Source organism: Idiotropiscis lumnitzeri, chromosome 18, assembly GCF_059441095.1.
Source record: "Idiotropiscis lumnitzeri isolate Australia: NSW breed Sydney's pygmy pipehorse chromosome 18, RoL_Ilum_1.0, whole genome shotgun sequence".
Lineage (NCBI taxonomy): Eukaryota > Metazoa > Chordata > Actinopteri > Syngnathiformes > Syngnathidae > Idiotropiscis > Idiotropiscis lumnitzeri.
In genome coordinates, this window is record NC_142408.1 from 2,234,704 (window position 1) to 2,254,105 (window position 19,402).

General features: G+C 42.6%; 1 protein-coding gene and 1 long non-coding RNA gene across 2 annotated transcripts in view; one reads left to right on the forward strand and one right to left on the reverse strand.

The window, feature by feature from the left end:
• Positions 1-17,359, forward strand: LOC148318925 (uncharacterized). The gene is made up of 3 exons (XR_015839764.1): positions 1-330; positions 13,299-13,397; positions 17,328-17,359. It is a non-coding gene; the product is annotated as an uncharacterized LOC148318925 (long non-coding RNA).
• Positions 3,976-19,402, reverse strand: part of LOC148318926 (leucine-rich repeat-containing protein 75B-like) — an 18,600-nt gene continuing 3,173 nt past the window's right edge. Inside the window, exons 2-4 of the mRNA XM_088281482.1 lie at positions 18,274-18,402; positions 14,763-14,875; positions 3,976-5,939 (exon numbers count right to left, since the gene is read on the reverse strand). Of these exons, the coding sequence (XP_088137608.1) occupies positions 5,336-5,939; positions 14,763-14,875; positions 18,274-18,402 (846 nt within the window). The 3' untranslated portion in view covers positions 3,976-5,335. The remainder of the gene's footprint in view (positions 5,940-14,762; positions 14,876-18,273; positions 18,403-19,402) is intronic.

Consider the following 19,402-nt stretch of genomic DNA (forward strand, 5'->3'; position numbering starts at 1 on the left):
GCAGTCAGTAAAGGGACCGATTACAAACTCTCTTTTGGAAAATCATTGTACTTTCATTGCTTATAATGTCCAAAAACGGTGATCAATCGGCACCAAAAATTGGGAATGAGTCGACACCACAAAATCTCGCCTTCCAATGCGGCCACATTCGGCCGTGGAGGCGGAAGCATTCAAGAAGACCACCTCCAATATTCATCCACGAGGAGTTTATCCGAAATCAACGCTGACTTGCGCCGCAACGCTGACAGTTTCATGAATTGGCTGCAACCAGTGGTGGACCCGAACGGGCATGAGTGGCAACAGCCAGGCATCCCCGGAACCAAGTCGCCGGTAAGAAGCTAACTGTGTTATGCGAACGTCGTCTTTTTAGTGACCAAAAGCTGTTGTTACCGTGGGGGGTGGGAGGCGTAAACATCTATGCCTGGTTGCCTCCTCACACTTAACGAAAGATTAGCATAGCTAAATGTCCAAAATATAACCATTTGGAGTTTGTGTGCACGTTTGTGCGCTAGTCCGCTTCAGCTTGCATAAGTGTATTTTGTGGCGGTGACGCTGAAGACGCTGAAACCGGAAAAAAATAAAAAGCCGAGCTCCAAAAAGGGGGCTTGCCAATTTTAGTATTGATGTCATTTTTACATGGAAACCTATTATATAAGTGCCAATGTTAACGTCAGTGAAGTGTCCCTTTAGTTTAAGGGGTTTCCTTCCTTTATAGCCAGTAACTGGTGAAAGCCCGCAGGGGGCAGCAGAGAGGGTTTTAGAAAATCCATAACGATCCTTTCTGGGGAATTAACGGCCCCATGTGGAGGCATAAAAAAAGCTTTTCAAGGATTTAGCGAATTGACGATTGTTCGGCGTCAAGGATATACAATACAGTTTTATTTTTTATAACGCATTGGATCAGGTGGAGGAAAAGATGAAAACAGTGCTTCCTTTCCATCATAGGAAAGGACAGTTGACTGCTTCAAATGAGTTCGACTCCACTTTTCCGAACTGACGTCATCATTCAAGAAATGAAAAGAAAAATTATTGCATTAGAAGTTAGGATACATATTGGAATATTTAGTTTTTGCATGTTATGCATACACACATAACACCTTTGCTGACTTTGTTCTGATGAGTCGGAGAAAAAAGCTTGCATTTGGCCTAATTATCGGCATGCGCGTACCAGATTTAGCAGACCCCAGCATAATAGATCAGGAATAAAATGTTGGTTGGATTCGCACTATATATATATATATATGTATATGTATATGTATATGTGTGTATATATATATATATATATATATGTATGTATGTATGTGTGTGTGTATGTATGTATATGTATATGTACCTTGCTTCATAATTACGAATATGAGGCATAATTGTTTGACTTTGGAAGTTCCACTGTATCATCATAATCATCATCCAGGGCCAAGTGCGCCTCAGGAGAGGAAGATTATTCCGGCAGCTCACACTTGATAATAATGAGCCACATTTGTGTACAAGCCTCCATCTTATGCTGCAGCAGCATCACTGCAGGCAAGCACAGAAATGATGCAAATGCCCCTTTGAAATTCTCTATGCCATATCACATCAATAGTGACCCGCTGTTGGTTTAATTTCACAACCATTTTGGTCTAAATATGTTCCAAGGCCCTCGGGCCAGTGCTGACACACTTTAGCACGGATATTCTTCCACACTGTCGGGAACATCAAAGATGGTGAGGAAGGGGTTTTATTCAGTGTACTCAAGGTTTGAAGTGTTTGAATATCTGCTGAATCTTGACTTGTCTCACCTGTTGACTTGTTACCTGGCTCCATTGATCCAATGATTTGTGGTTGAATAAAAATGAGCAGGATTACTCAAAAACTGCAAAAGCAATTACAATGACATTTTGTGTTAAATTAGGCAAATGATACCCATTAGAACTGTGGTCACAGGTGGGATAAAAAAAAAACATTATTTTATTGACGAACTTAATGTGTATGATTAAAAAAGAACTGGATAAATATGATATGGATTTTTATTTTACATAGATCTTCCAGTCTCTCCGCAAGCTGTGTGTGTCATAGGCCTTGAGAATTCATTAAATGGATCCCTCTGCTTATTCCCATGTAAAGCCATTTTCTTACCACTAGATGGCGTAGTTACCCTTTTGTAAATATACAAAAATGCTGCTCGCGCTCAACCAGAACTACAAAGTAGAACACCGGCATTGTAGATGCAGAAATGGTCACACAAATTGACGCCATTAACATTTGAATTGTTTTTGTTTTTAGTTGAGTAAAATGGGCATTCCTCGTTTGCTCGTGATTCACAAGTCAATTCCGTTTTTCAATGTAACGCAGTGTAGTTTATGGATTATTATTTCATGTCGCCTGTTTCCTCTCTTTGGATTTTTATTACACAGCTACAGGAACTTGGTCAATCTGCTTACTCTTTGACGACTGTGCCATGTTTGTCATGATCCCCCTCAACCCCCCAAAAAATAAAAAATAAAATAAATACAGTTCGGCATGTGTGCAGCCGAAAATATTATTTCCAGAAACGAACACCAGGGGGCGCAGTTGTTTCGTAAGTGACTTTCACTCAAGTTGACTGCAAAAGGTTCAAAGGTCGGTGCTTTGAGGGACCTTTTAGTTTGCAATCATAATTTGCACGTATTTCAATTGTTAGACATGCTTTAAATTTAAGGTGTTTATTCGTGTAAGCTTGACTTCTTTCCTGCTCCTTTTCGGCCTGGCAGTACAATTTTTTTTTTGTGTGTGTGTGTGTGTGGGGTATTTATGTTGTGGACTTTTGTTCCGTTTTGTGTGTCGTTTTTCTTTTCCCTTCTTCACTGCAAGTCTGAAATGAATTCCCATTTCTTGACTTTTGTCTTTTCTACTGTGTTTACAAGAAACACTGAAAGCCCTAAGGTCTCATTTTCCACCTGACTCACCCATCCTTCATTCGGAGGGACGAGGGCTCGGGAACGAAGATGGATGGCCTCACTCGCTGGGTGAAAACGCCTCACTGGCAGGATGTTGGTATGATTCTTCCCGTGACAGGTCGGCTCAGGGCGTCACTACTTCACACAGAACAGATGAAACGCTGACATGCAAACATGCCGATGGGGGGGGGGGAAAGAAAAATGACTCGGCTGTCAGCATTTTTCCAGGTCTCTCTCAAACACACACACACACACACACACACGCGCAAACGCGCGCACACACTAGCGGCGATACAATGTGCATGATCAAGCTCAGATTGTGTTTATTTGACAACATTTCCAAAGAAAGACAGTTAAACATTGATTTCGTCTTCTCTTATTCTACTCACAAACACTGACTGAATTGAACATATTGTCAATTATACCTTACCGCATATGAATGATTTTAATTCAGAATGCATCCAATAGAACAGAGCTGCTTATACGGTGGAGTACTTTCACCCCAAAGTCAATGGACAAAAATCCACAAAATGTCGTATTTAAACATAATTTATTTTCAAAGCAACAGCAGGCAAATTTCAGTTTTATTCTGAAATCGAGTCACAACTCTATTGATAAAACACACCTTATCGGTAGAAAATAATCATTTTCGGATGTAGTGTTTCATTAACTTCTTGGTTGCATGTCAATAACGACTCATTAAAACAAAGTCTGTTTATTCTGAGGCCTCACCGTCCTTAAAGTGCAAATGAGTAAACATATTTCTGCCATCAAAAGGTAGTAATTTACGCCGTGTTCCCGCAGATGCACACTCTAATTATACAAACACACACACACACGCAGACATCCTTCTCATTAATATCCCTCCCAAATAAAAGCGCAGAAAGGAGGACACGATAATACAGCGATAATAACAAGAGGCAGAATGTGTCAAAAATCTGCAGAAAATATATATTTGTAGTATATATATATATATATATATCTATATATGTAACTCATGCATACATACATATACTTCATGTGCCCTGAATAGCACATGTGCACATGAGCGGAGATGCCAGATTGCCATCCTTCTTGTCCCTCTGAAAAAATAAGCCATCATCAAAATGATCTGGGGCTCGTCCTATTTACTATTAAAAAAAAATAGACTTGAGGGACCCCAGGCAGTATTTAGTACATTGCGACAGTCAGAAATACTTTTTGGATCATCTATCCGTTTTTTTATCGTGGTTGCTCTCTTTGTCAGGAAGACGGAGTCGGCTGACTTTTGCCAAGAGAAGCTGGCTACATCCTGGGCTTTTTGCCAGCCACTTTTAGGGCACATACAGTATAGACAAAAAACATTTACACTCTCAAATATTGAAAATGTCGAGTGTTCACTGAAGCGGTCATGCACGATTTTAGAATCTGGGATGACCCATTTACGTATAGGAAAAACATGCAAAGGGGTTCAACCCCAAATCTCAAAATTGTGAGTCAGATGTGCTCACCAGTAGCGCACCGTGCTGCCATGTTTGGACAATTAATGCCATTTGAGCTCCAACGGAACGACAATGTTTTAGTTTTGAGCTAACCTCCTACGTAGAAGTTGAAATGAGTGTACCCTGTTTTCTTTTTGTTCATAAAAACAGTTAAAAATGTTCTTCAGATGTATTTTCCACCTTTCCATTTTCAAAGCTCAAGAATCAATTTTGACACCTTAACAACTTAAGTCTCAGGAACGTATTGTGTAAACTTATTGGACGCATCAAAGTGACGTGAACTGAGTTTGTTTTCTGGAAGATTTCAACAAATCATTTCGCAACTGGCGATGTCAGCAAATGGGAACGATTCCCAGAATGTAAACATTTTGTCAGTGACCGCTAAGGTGCCTTGTGCAAGGCACTTAACTGTCCAGCTTTTCCACTGGTCAGTAAAGAGACTCAGTCAGTGGGTTTATAAGTCAGGGTTCTCAACCTGGGGTTCCTGGATCCCAGGGGGTCACCTCAGAACAGGGTCCGCAAAATAATTAGCAATAAACTATCGCTGTGGTGGAAGCATCTCGAGCAGGGGTGGGCAAACTTTTGGATTGGCGGGGTTCTAAAATTTGATAGAGGGGCCGGACCGGGAGCAGATGGATGGAGTGTTTTGGTCACCGCATCTCATCAGAGAAAATAAATACATTTAATTTGAAATGAAAATGAACAAAAGCATTACAGCAAAACAAATGTCTTTGAAAAACCACAGTATTTAGAAAATAAAACATCAGCAAGGTTTATTAATTTTTTTTTTTTTTTCAAAATCTGCGGGCCAAAAATTTAACGGGCCCCCATGTGGCCCCCGGGCCGTAGTTTGCCCACACCTGAGAGGGACCACACTCCACTTGATTTTTTTTTTTTTAGCTCAAGAGACGAGACTAAGAGCCAGGAATCTTTTCTTGATCACCTCCCACAGAATGCCACCTGCACACTCCGGGACCGTCTCTCCGGCGTCAAGCCCCAAACTTGAAGCTCGAGCCTGTCGTCATCTTCATCCCGCTCATCCTCGCCTTCGTCACCCTCCTCACACACGCTGGTCTCTTCCACGGAAGTCTCCATGTTGGGAACGTAGCTGCTCAAGTTTTTGGCCTCGCTGTACTCGTATATGGTGGGCAGGCTGCTGCGTAAACCGAAACGGCGGCGCAGGGCCACCAGCAACGGTTGCGGCACGGTGAAGATGTCCACGTTGTTACCCAGGTCGATCCACGCCAGGCTGGGGAACTTCCGAGGGTCTTTGACCGCCTCCATCAGGTCCTTCAAGACGGCTGCCGTCAGACGGTTGCCGTTGACGGCGAGCGTGGTCAACTTGGGCAGACCGCCGAGAGCCGGCAGGAGGAGCCGCAAGCTGTCGTCCTGGAGCCCCGTGAAGCTCAAGTCCACGGCCGACATGGCGTCACTGGCGCCCTGCAGGTACAAGGCCACGCGGTGGACATCTCTTCCCGAGAGCGGGATGCCCGAGAGGTTAACCACATCGCCGGAGAGCTTTTTCTTCAGGGTGGTCTTCAGACTATTTGGAAAAAAGAGAGAAAAAGTTTTGGCGGTCAATTGAGTGTTCAGGCAGACTGGTAGGACAATTCCGCTACGGGATGGGGAGGACCAAGCTATAGCTCCATGAATCCCAGAAATATTACTCTAAAGCAGGCGTGGCCAAACAACGGGCCGGGGGCCACATGCGGCCCGTTAAACGTTTTTAATCCGGCCGGCTGAATTTGAAAAAAAAATTCAATGAATAAACCTTGTTAATGTTTTATTTTCTAAATACTGTGCTTTTTCAAGGACTCATATATTGTTGGAATGCTTTTGTTCCTTTACTGAACTACCTTGTTCTTACTGTATTTCTAAAGGTCTGTAGAGGGGCTGTCATGCTGTCCCACTAGACTATAGGAATTGCAAAGTATGCAAAAAAAAAAAAAAGAAAAAGGAACCCGCAAGCTCTAGTAGAGTGTAACAAGCGCTGCGATCAATAATATAATGAGAGAATCAGCATTTCAATATGTCTCAGTCTCGAATAATAACTTCAGTCCCCTGGGTGCCAATGTCATTTCCGTGGAAGAAAAAAAAAAAAAAATCAAAGACGGACAAATGACAAATATGGCCCCGCGGAGTCAGAGGCTCCAAAAATTAAAATAAATTAATTATATATTTATATATATATAATTTTATTTTTATTTTTTTTGTACTGACTAAAGTTTTAAGCTAATTAGCTCGCATGTGTCCCTCCAGATCATCTCCTTGCTCATTAATTTGCACGCAATATATGCATCTGTCACCCTTCAGGCTCAGTTGAGGAATAAGACACCATCCGCACAGAGATTCGGAAAATGATTGATTAAAGCCTTCATCTGCTCCTTCATATACGCGCAGTTCATCTTCATCTCGTATTTTTCTTGAGCGGCTGTAGCGGCACATAAAAATTCTCATTTTGGCCTCCCAAGCCTTAAGTAATTTTTATAGATTATTTTAATCATATTAGTGTTTTCCTGCCTGTGCTTCATTCAGCAATTCATCAAACTTTATATTGCTACTATTAATGACTCGATGATAAATGAGTCTGTTTGGTCCACCGTCCATTTGTAGCATGCAAGGGAATTTCAAGAAGACAAAAAAAAAAAACAAAAACAATCTCCACAGATCTATTGAAATAGTTTGGACTGCTCAAGACGGCTGGGATGGACTTCAGCTCATGTTGACGAGCACAAAATGAGATCTTGGCGTATTTATGTTAAGCAGGTGTTGTCAACTCTTGTCCTCGAGGGCCGCTTTCCTGCATGTTTCGCTCCTCCAGCACAGCAGATTCAAATGATCGGGATTGACAGGCTTCTGAGGAGCTTGCTGATAAGTTGATCAGGTGTGTCGGAGGAGGCGAAACAGCTAGAACGCGCATGATAGCGGCCCTCGAGGACCAGATTTGCCCGCCCCTGATGTCAAGTCATTGAAGTTTCCGCTGTCTCGGTCGCTTCTGAGTCGGAGCATGAAGTTCAGTTCATTCAATTGGAAAACTTTAGGAACTGTTCGTATTGTTGAGTAGTTGCAAACGTCCGCCATGTATTTAATGACACCCTGCACAAGCAACGACGTCAGGCAGCGTTTGTGGGTGGCGCAGGGGTGTGGGAGTTCGGGTGTCTCGGGCTGGGTTTTTAATGAGACGGAGAAGTGACGACGCCAGACTTAGCTTCCAAGCACAGTGCCTCGGGGGCTGCGTGGCCACAGTTCCCACCCACAAGCTGCTCATTTGGCCGCGGGCCCGCCGGGCCGGCAATTTGCATTTTGTGAAGACACGCTTTTGTACGCTATAAGCCATTATCATGATAACTTGGCAAAATGTAGCGGCATCGTTCGGAGACGGTGAGGTCCGTACATATCAAAAGAGTATCAACAAGAAGGAGTGTGTCTGCGCCGATTCTATTGTTCTGGTTCTGCTCCTGTTTGTTTTGTTTTGTAGTTTCTGGTTTGAGCATTGGTGGGCGGAGCCTTCTGCATGGGTTGTAATCGACACCAGGTGTGGGCAAACTACGGCCCTGGGGCCACACGCGGCCCGCTAAACGTTTTAATCCGTCCCAACATCAAACAATTCTCGTGCAGCCAAAATTGACGAACGTGACAAAAGTCGGGAGTACAAAAGTATAGATCGGGAGTAAAAGTAGAAAGTCGTCAGAAAAATAAAGCAAAGTAGACATACCTGACAGGATACTTCAGCACAGTAATTCGATATTATTTGCGCTTTGTTACTTACCCGTTCCTAGTAAACAGAACGCAAAGAGAGCACGCGCTTGACGCATGCGGTCGGGGAAGCGCATTTATTGACATGGTCGGCAGCCAACTGACAACAGTGCAGGAATCTAATAAACGGCGAGTCTCGTGTGTCAAACTATCGGCTGCTTACATATGGCTCGAGCAGACAGTCTAATTGCTTTTCATAGAGCGACTTTCCTCGGGGATGTTGTTAACTTTCAGGCAAGGAGCAAGGGTGCTCGCTGGTGTGTGGTTACGTAAAGCCCAGAGATGGCAAAGGAAGCGTCTGGGGCCTTTGTGATATTGAAATAGAACGCAAGCGGAGGGGGAACGGCCATGCTGCAAAGGCCAGCGTAACCAAGAGAAAGCGACGGCCTAATGAAGCTGTTTTTAAGGCTTGTGTTGCTGGAGAATTGCACGGAGTCGCGTCATCATTAGAGCGGAGGCTCTCGTTGTTAAATAATGACAATATGTGACGCTAGAGGTTTTGGGGGCACCTTTACTATCAGTTTAATGTTGGCGTTTTTTTTTGAATGGCCAGGTTTACAATGAAAGGAGTGGTGGTAGTGAAAATCCACGTATAATTGATTTCCAAATGCATTGAAAAAAATTTAACTAAAAAAAATTGCGAACATTTTTGGGGGAAATAAAACAGGGATAAACCTCCAATAGTTTTTGCACGAAAAAAAAAAGTGTTTTGGATGAATGGATGATTCAGTTCAGTTTGATACAATCCAATTTTTTGAATCCAAAATGATTTTCTGATTATTTTTTTTTTCTCTTTGTTTTTTTTCTTACACCCCTCGTGACATGGTTATCTGCAGTAGCACTTTTTCGCTTAGTTCCAGCTTGGTTCTCATCTTCATCTTCAAATATGGAAGAACATTTAGATACTGAAGGGCTTGGGGGGCGAGGTTTGATCCAATCCTTTGACGACACGCTCACCACATCAAATTTTTTTTTTGACTGGAAGATTTAAGCAACTCCTGTCTATTGCACCTCCAGGGTGACCGTTAAAAGCATGTGGCGGAATGAAACTTGTAATGACTGTCCTCCCACGCAGACGATGAGTTCCCCTTCATTTACGCTCATGAATGAGTAATATACAGGCAAGTGTTTGTGCTTCTTTATTTCCTTACTTACAGGGGAGGTTACGGCCACTTTCACTTGCGTACCCTTCAATCCCTTTGAACCAACTCTAGTTGGCTTTCGTTCTTGGTGCAGTTATTTTTATTTTTTTTTGATTTGTTGACTCAGCAATCCAAGTTGAGTTCATGTATTCTTTTATTTACTTGCGATTTTAGGTTGGGTAAATAGCAGTTTACTTTTTCCCAAAAAAAAAAAAAAAAAAAAATTGGAGTTTGCATAAGCCCATTTCGGTCGATTCAAAGCTCTAAAAGACAAAAAAGGAACTCAAAGCATTGGAGGAATTGATGTCGCGCCACAAGGGATCTGATCAATCGATCTGCTTCATCGACGCTTTTCTTTTGACTTGTTTTTATTCCTTGAATCAATCAGAACCGTTACGCCGGAGGGGCAACCTTCTTCGGACATGCACAGAAGCTTGTCAGAGTCGTGGGAGAATCTGGAAGCATTTTAACCCTTGAAAAGTACCCTGGTAAAGGAACGTTGGTTTAATCATCCCGTGGCTGTAAAATCTGTATGAATTTGAATTTAGACTTTTTTTTTGTAGACGTTACTACAGCTGAAAAAAAGTATATAGAAACACCCCATTTAAAGACTCCTTAGGCATATTTTTATACGATTAAAAAATATATATATATATGTAGATATATATAATGCCGTGCTTCGATTTGTGGGACTTTAAAGAACATATTATCGTAAAGACATTTATCTCACTGTCGTCGACTCCCAAAAAATCTTTATCACCTAGAAATGAGCAATTTAGGAATGAGGCACGTTCATTCTTGTTTTATTTCACTTGTCTGGTTTCTTGTCGGCATTTGCCTCTGTGTTGTTGCATTGCTTGTCTCCTTCTGTTGCGTTTGTGGGGGCTTTCTCCTCGCTTACTGTAAAGAGTCCATTTTGTTCGCTTATTGCCACACGCAGCAGCGCTGCGGTTGGAGCTTCGGCTCTCTGGGGAATCGCGCTGTCAAACTCTGAGATAGAAGGAGGAGGCGGAATCACTGCAAGGTTGCTGATTAGAGCGCTTGTATTCACACAACCACCAAACGGTTTTTTTGTTGTTTTTTTTTTAAATGCGTTCAAAATCACTGGAGAATTTTCACCATTTTTAGAGAAAGGTTAAAAAAAAATACATTTTTAAATGAAAGTGAACGAAAGCATTACAACAATATATATGTATTTAAAAAACTAACTACAGTAACTAGAAAATAAAACAAGGTTTATTTATTTAATTTTTTTCAATTTCGGCGGGCCGGATTAAAACATTTAACGGGCCGCATGTGGCCCCCGGGCCGTAGTTTGCTCACTGCTGCTCACGATCATATTAAAAATAATTGTCAAATATTATTGCTCTTCGGATTGCAGACACAATTTCACGGCCTGTTTTTACTGCGCGGCCTAGCGCAAACATCCGTGACACTCGTCGAGAAATCAGCGTAGCTTCGCAAGCCGACTTCAACTTATTTGTCTTGAATCAGCATTATATCGCAATTGAGGAAAGTGTGGCAATTACGCTGCCTTTTGTCTCCGAGCCGAACACATTACTCAGCTGGTGGGCATCGGCAGCCTTTAAGGCGTACGGCTTTGTGCCGTCTGATGAGAGCAAGACGAGTCGTGGTCGCGGCAGCTCTTTGGCCAAGTGTCACCCGATGTGGGTGAACGATGACGGTCGGGATTTCTCTCACGAGCTGCTTCCTGTCGAGGCCCGCGCTCTGCAAAAAATCAGTAAGCTTGGATGGAGGTACTTTTTTGCGAGTGGTTGAACAATTGAAGATTTTCTTTTTTGCAGTCGACTGTAAGGTGATGATTTAATTTTTTTCAACACACTATCGAGGTCCTCGTTTTTTTCGCGCGTTCACATGAAGCATCACTTTTAAACTTATACTACGGATGAACACGTGTTATATTTGAATTCAAGTGCGCAAAGCGGCTAATGTGACAAGACTGTAAAAGTGCAGACAACCTTTCGACTAACTGCCAGACAAAGAACTTCCAGTTCTCCTCACAAAGCCGTGACTCCGATTATTTCTCTGTGATGGTTCGCATTAAAATGTCTCGTTTCTGCTTTGCTCGGAGGCTTAGAAAAACTGACTCATCCCCGAGCAGACATTAGAGAACGTCACGGCATCATAGCGAAGCGGTAGACATGACTCCTCTGGAGGGAAGTCCTGAACCAGATTCGCCTTGGGTTTCCTTAACTCAAGAATCTTCATTTGCTCTTGCTCTGGGGAGGATAATTGACTCAAAGCTTCAATGAGATCTTACATCCTTGTTCGCGGGTTTTAATCCCTCCTCAGCAATATTGTCACGAAACTCTCTTGCGGTCCGTAAATCACCAGTTGAACATCCGAGATGGTGCTTCTTCTCGAAAAGGACGTCTTCTGGCAAACTCGAAGCATGTGACATGTGTCATGTGACCATGTGAACAAACTATTTGTGGAACCAAGTCACGGCGCCTCCAAACTGTACGCTAAGTCAACACGTCGACCTTTGATGAGGCTGCGAGGTCGCGCCCTGAAGCTCTTTGAGAGCTGCAAACCAGATTTGTTCAAAGTCACATGTTGTATCTGTCTCCAGGCGTATTTGTAATATTCCTCAACATGGCAATCCCCAACTATCACAGCGTTTGAGCTGGCAACTTATCGCACGGAGAGACTGAACAAAAAACTAAATTCAGCGCATTGGTCAGTCGGATTTTTAATCATATGTTTTTATTTTCTGTCTGGTTAAACCGCATCTCGTAGTCAATTTGCCTCCTCCCACCCAACGTCTGGATTATGGCCTGTTTTACTGCCGCTTCTCTCCCCACCCTGGAGGAGGTTGGCGACGATTCAAGTGAGGCTTTTTCTGGGATTCCGCGCTGACCGGTCAGAACAAATCCAGAGGCAGCTTCCCGCGACATTTCTTTAAATTGACTTTCAGACTATTTTAATTCGCATTATAAAGCATCCTATCAAGTGATAAATGTTGCCCACTCTGCATCGACTGCAGCTTGATCATCCGGGAAAGTACGTGATCCCCTCTCAAGATTTCTGCTTTTCCTTCTCCAAAATAGGTTTTGTGGGTCTTCTTTGAGACTCTTCACATGAATTTGGTTATATGTTGGCCCATCAAAATATTGCCTCGTCGTTAATCGCGATCATGAATTATTGAGGCCTTACCTTGGCATGGGGCCAAGAAGGACGGATTTACGTCCAGGAAATGTTAACAGACAAATAAGATTTGAATGTGATTACCTTGTATGTGGAATTACGAAATCTTGACACGTTTAAAAAAAAAAACAAAAAAAAAAAAAACAGCTATTTAAGAATTTTCTCATTTTTTAAAAATTATTTATTTATTTCAAACCGGCCATAGGGTAATAAAAATCACTGCTGCCCGTTTGTTCAGTATTTGGAGCTGTACATCTCCATGCCGGTTTCATATCAATTTCTCGACATGGGAAAGAAGCCGATCCATGATATAGCGTTATGTAAGGCAAACTGTTTTCTGTCGCAGTGCTCGTTGCTTACGAGCATCCCGTTTGTCACATGCAATCAAAATCGTCGGTGGACTCGCAGTTTAGCCGTCCAGCGCTCCATTCCTGGAATGGCGCCGCGATGTCACAGGTCAGCCGAACGGAATCGACTCATTTCATATGGACCGCTCTTGAGAAGGATTGTTTCCTTGCATTCTTTTTCTGTCACGCGTAACCGTCTGCGTCATGTGTCTTTTGCATGACAAACAAATGTCTCCCAGTTCTGCTTCTTTGCTGCTTGAGCAGCCCATGAGAGACGTGTGACGGAGTAGCTCATCGCCGGCAAAGCTTTGCTGCGCTCATTAGTCCTCTCTTGTCTCATTACAACGGCAACTTCACACCTGCACTAGAATAAGACGCAATACGGAAAGGGGTTCTTGTTTGTTTGTTTTTTTTGTGTTTGGCTGACTGTTCTCTCTTCCTGTGACATTAACATTGCTCATTTGATCTATTCCGTTTCCATGAATCAAGTGACTCATCCGGGATGTCAAAAAAAAACAGCGTAGCCCTGGGGCGGCGCCACTCAACGTGTACAATGGTGGAAGCCTTCATCAAGCCATCTGCTGAGAGGTTTGTTTTCTATCCCCCAAAATGTGTCATTATTCTGCAGGAAGCCCGCAAGCGTATTCAATCACAGCGTTTGTGAATCGGTTAAGAACGTGACCCAAATGTCGACATTCAAATTCAGATGGCAAAAAAAAAATACCCTAAGAGGTCAACACGGGGAAGCCACGGTGAAGCAGTCAAAGCGCCTTTTACAGGTGTGGTCAAACTACGGCCCGGGGGCCACATGTGGCCCGTTAAACGTTTTAATCCGGCCCGCCGAACTTGGAAAAAAATGAAATGAATAAACCTAAATAATGTTTTATTTTCTAAATATTGTAATGTGTCAAAGCCTTTTTTTCACGTTCATTTAAAATTCAATGTATTTTTTTTTTTTTTTACTTCTCCGATGAGGTGAGGTGACCAAATTTTAGAACCCATCGTGGCCCACCAATCCAAAATTTTGCCCACCCCTGTTCTATTCACTCTGCTTCTTTTAGATTGAAAACTAGTTCAGAAGAATTCAACTGCAACTCTCCACTTGACCTCATTTGCATAATCAACCATCAATTGGATGCTATGACCAGATGACTTGTCCATCTATCAACCATTATTGAATATTTTTGCACGCACTTACTAAAATCGCACAGCACACGAGCCGAGTCAAATCACAGAAACGGGTTGTCTGTTTTAATGAGTTTGTCTGCATGAAGCGCTGCGAGAGGAGCAGACCCTCATTAATGAGCTCATTGTTGTTTGCAAACACGGCAAGATGAAGGCTGGAGCGACGGAACCTTTGTTTATACCGTCTTCAAACACCTCGAGGAACGATCAACAATCTTAAAATCGCTTTTCGTCCGCAAATAATTGGCTGTTCACGGTGTTTGCGTGTGATGTTTTAAGTGAAAGTCTTCGAGCATGTTCGGGATTAGGGCAACGGGCGCAAACGAGTGTTTTGTGGTATCTTATTTTAACGTTTAGTGATGCGGGAATGAAGCTTCATGATTGCTTCACGAATCAGTTGTTAATTTTTTTTTTTTTTTACTCCTCTAGGTGGCACTCTCTGCTCAACATTGGGTTGAAAGTACACTCACTAACCATTTCTTAATCCCCTTTATCTAAGATGACAGTGCCATCTAGAGGAGTAAAAAAGGACGACAACTGGTTCATGAAGCAAATTTTGAAGCTTCATTTTTCTATCACTACTGCAGGTCACAAAACAAGACGGTAAGGAGCACTTCTCCAAACTCCCCTACACTAAGTCCGATTAGTATTTCAGAGAGGCTTTAAGGAGGATTTATGACTCTCGCTAATGTTTATGGCGAGGATGTGCCCGGCATGACAGGGAGCTTCCGTGTGAAGAGTGATGATGCGGCCACGACGCACACTCACCAGGCTTGAGACTTTCTCCTGGGAACGCTTTGTCTCGTCCACTTGGAGTGAGGAGTCAGGTGGTAAATGAGCTGGCGGCAGATCTTGTTGGTGGACTTGAACGAGTCCGTCTCCTGCGGCAACACGACAGATGCGTATTGAATAGCAAGTAGAAAATCTCAATAAAACTCGCTTGTGCTGCTCGTTCGCATTGGCATGTCTTGCTAATTAGGTTTCCGCACTGTACCTTGCATCAACCAATCATCTCTCCCCAGCCGCTCTTGCCTTGTCCAGGTGTACCTCATTGCCTCGTTGGTTTGCTTGTATTTTGTTGTCTGGTTTCTATCGGTCTTTCAATTTTTTTATTTTATTTTTTTTAAATCGGGTTATAGTAGAAATGAACACTGTCGCAAAGCATTTCTCGGATCCTATAAAAGAAACATATTCCTCCCGGCAACATGAACATCGTGGTCCTCCTCCTTCTTCCTCCATGTCCTTCTTCTTTTCCTATCCTCCCTTTCTCTGTCACTATAAATGGAATAGGTTGTGCTGAGCTGGGCAAATTTAATTCATGTTACAACACAACAAGAAAGAAGGAGAGAACGAGAGGGAGCGTGAAGAAGGGTAAGAAAAGATAAGGCAATTTACTTTAAGGCGATTAACCATTCCAGCTGCCACTTTGTTTCTTGGGTGACAAACAAAAATGTCTCTTCTCTCACTTCTAAACAGTCCATGCAGCCATTTTCAGCCACTTAGTTGACCTGACGCGCAGCCTCACATACTAATTAACAATGTGTTCTTGGACAATGGGAAAATGTGATTTGGAACGATGGATATGCAGCATCAAAACACACGCTGCATTATTTGTCGTTATTAACTCATTTAATGCCATTGACGGCTTTAGACGTCAAATATCCATTTTTTTAACTTGGCTCGTTGTGAATGAGTTAACAAGGTGGGTGGGGCCTTGCGATGCAAGAAACCCACCTTGCAATTTATTTTTGGGAGATACAAGCTGGCACTGCGTATTTAAAACTACCACATAGTTTAATTGCCTTGACAAAGTACAAAAAAAGGACGCCGAAATATATCATCCAAAATATGTCAATGTTGGATCACACCGGCCATAGCAGCAGCTACTCATCGAAAATGAGCAGGCAGGCTCTCCTAAGGCAAGTCACGTCCACGACTGCGTCCTGTCTCGGGTTGCCAGCCAGTCAAGCGAACGGCTCTGTCAACGACTAACTTTCTCCGCTCACCTCGTGGGCTTCCCTTTGCCAATGTAAACGGCGATAAGATTAGAATTGCTCATAGGTCATTATCCTCATGGACTCAGTGAGTAAAAATGAGCTCCCGGCGAGTTAATCTTTAGGCAGCCCATCTTTTCTGAAGCTGCCGTTGCCAGATAACAGTAATGGCTGCCAGGTCTGTTCTGTGATTTGCAGCCACTCAGGTTATTTAGTGTCTTTCCCTTCTTAGTGCCTCCGTAATGGCGAGTTTCTTATTTGTATGCCAGTGGTGAGCTTGGATGCCCACTTGGATTCATCAAAAGTCGATGAATGAACACATAAAGTAAATTACAAGTACAATTTTAAAATCTGTCCTTTTCGGGAAACTCCCCCCAAGGTTAAGAGTTTCTAAAACTCCTTTTTCAGTGTCTAGACCGGAAAGGCAGTATTGTGGTGCCTTGAGGACCGGCGCAAATCCGGTAGGGCGCCAGGCGTATAGGGCTTTCGTAGATCAGTACAAGATGGGAGATCCGCAAGAAGGAGGGCTGCGCTGCTGGGGGAGTGGTCAGAGCCAACTTCAATCGTGGTCAATCAAAATGACTCCTTTGATTCTCTTTAAATGCGCCGTGCTACCCGCGCACGAAAGCTTTGCGGAAATGGCCACTTGGAGAGTGAGCGCAGTTGCAAATTCCATCACGTTGGCCTCGCTTCACCTGTGCTGAACTGAAAGCCGATGAGGGGAGCAGCTCTGATTGGCCGAGAATCGTTGGCTGTGTTCACTCCGCAAACACTCCTTTCTAACTGGGTCTGTCGAAGAACATACCAAATGAAAGATTGGAGAAAAAGGGTTTGGATATATAATACTTACGTTTAATTGCTGTTTTTATGAGTGGGTCCTTGGAAACAAACCTCTTCCCAAAAAGTTTGTAAACCAATACATTATATTACAAAACAGCAGTGAATGTTGTCTTCCTAAAACTGTGCCATTGACCACTGGTCGCCTGACTACATTTATCAACTGGAAGGGATTCACACATTCCAGCCACTCCCACAAACTCACTTCTCATTAGCACAGACACACACACACACACACACACACATCTAAACTCGAAAAATACGGGGAACCGGTTTGGCCACTATATGGTCCAATGTAAGAAGTACCACATTATCTTTCAGCAGATGGCCACAGATCTGGAGCGACTGTGGCTTAGGATTCTCTGAAATTAACTTTTGCACATAATCATTGCGTTTTAAACCGAGAGCGAGACATTGTTTGAAAAAGTACCTCCTTAAGGAGACATGCGCTCAAGCACGGGCAAGCTGCATCGATTTATTTTATTTTTTTTTAACTTTTCAGACTGTCTCCTCGCAAAGAGCAAGATAAGTGAGTGTAGCCTGGAAAATGATGGATGTTTGATCCCACGGTCCGCCCACGCCGCTCAAATGGAAGACAATCTCACACTCCGGAGGGTCCCCGAACCCCCGCGACTGACCTTTTTCACCAGTGAAAGGAAAGAGCACATGAGCAGCAGGTAATAGCAATTTTTTTTTCCCCAGAGAACAACAAAAATAAACATTGTAAATAAACACGAAAACTCTCTTTTAGTGTTTGGACGGCAATTGTAAGGCTGACTGGTAAACTCCTGTTTTTTGGGGGTCGATTGTGGAAAAAGTGATTGCCCCTCCCCCAATCGCCAATAGTTTAAACTTGAAAATAATTTGAACTCATCTTACAAGCTTACCTCTGAGAATAAATATTTAATTAGAAAATAATGCCAATGTTAAATTTCCACTAACAACCCAGGCTAAACTTAGTTCTTGTGCGACATACAAAGAAAGGGTTCATTTCCACTTATTTCCTCGACATCAATTAAAACATGGCTTTGGTATCATCTTGTGGCATTTTAAAGTTGGAGCTTTGCTGTCATTTAAAAAAACGTCCACTTTGAGTCACCTTTTTCAAAACACGTCAGCCGAACAATTGACATCGTTTTTATCAATAAAGAAAATGAGGCTTGACATTTCATTTTACTCTTCTGCTTCTAATTGGCCCCTCGTGGATGTAATCTTCAGAATTCTTCCAAAACACCTTCCACTTAACCTTTTCGACAGTTTCCCCATCAGCTCGTCAACAATTCACGAGCTCAAATACTGCCTTGAAATATCTTGGTTTGACTTTACTCGTGACAAGGGCAATGCTTTATTTACGATGTCATTAAAATGCCAACCAATGCTGGACACATTTTAGGCTCTCAACGTGGGGGAGTAAACAATTTCAATCTAGAAATGTTTGGCACACTCACCCGCTTAGGACACTGCAGGTCGCGGGCCAGACTCAGCAGCAGCTCGTGTGAGATGGGGTCCACCAGATTGAGAAAAGCCGCGTTCTTGTACAAAATGTCATTGAGCGACGTTCCCTGAAGTCCCAAATCCTAGGAAGAGAAAAATGGCCCTTGGCGAAAGACTAATCTTGGCGTGACAGAAAGTGTACCAATCATGATCAGGACTGATAAAGTTGCTTTCTTTGCATTCAATTTCTCCTGACGCTAATCAATAGAGATTTGCGATATCTGCATGAATCTTAACTTATTTTTAAAAGCTGACATGTTGAAAGGGGCGGGGTAAAAGGACTGTCGGTTGAGTGATTCAGTCTTCATTTTTTGCGCTAAAAGAAATTATTAAAAAAGAAAATCAATTAAAAGGGAGTTTGAGGTTTGAAAACAAATAAATTATACATCATATATATTAAATATTATATATATATATTATGACCCAGCTCTAGAAATTTTTTTTCATAGGTCTTGAGAAAATCACGACCAAGTCAAGAATCTCAAACGGCAAACTCTCTTCCTTCAAGTCGTAAGAGATTCTGAAGTAAGTAGAAGTCCCGAGCCAACTGAAAATGTTCCGAGCGCATAATTTTCATCTGCTTGATGTCAGCTGGATATGAAAATGTTCTTAATTTCAAAGTCAAGAATAAAATCTTTTTTTATTTCTTTCCATGATTTAAACAACTGATGACTTGAGCTATATGGAAAAAAGGGCATCATGTTCAAATACCGTCATTTGATTAAAAAAAAAAAAAAAAAAAGAACGGAGAGAAAAGAGACAAATCAGTGACTCGGATTCCAGTCCCCCCCAAAAATGTGATTGGGGCATCCCTAGTAATTCACTATTATACATCACGCGAGAACACAACGTAAAGCAAGCCATGCAGAAGCAGGACACATCTCCGGGGAGTGGACAAAAATGGCATTTGCATCACTCTAAATACAGATCAATTGTGTTAAAAACGACCTAACTCGAAAAGATTGAACACCATCGGGGCAAATAGTGTAATATAACGTACACGGTCGTACAGACTGGGGGGGTCGAGGTTATGTAATGTTGTGCACGCTCTGACAGAACAAACCCTTTGAGGGGGCACGTAGA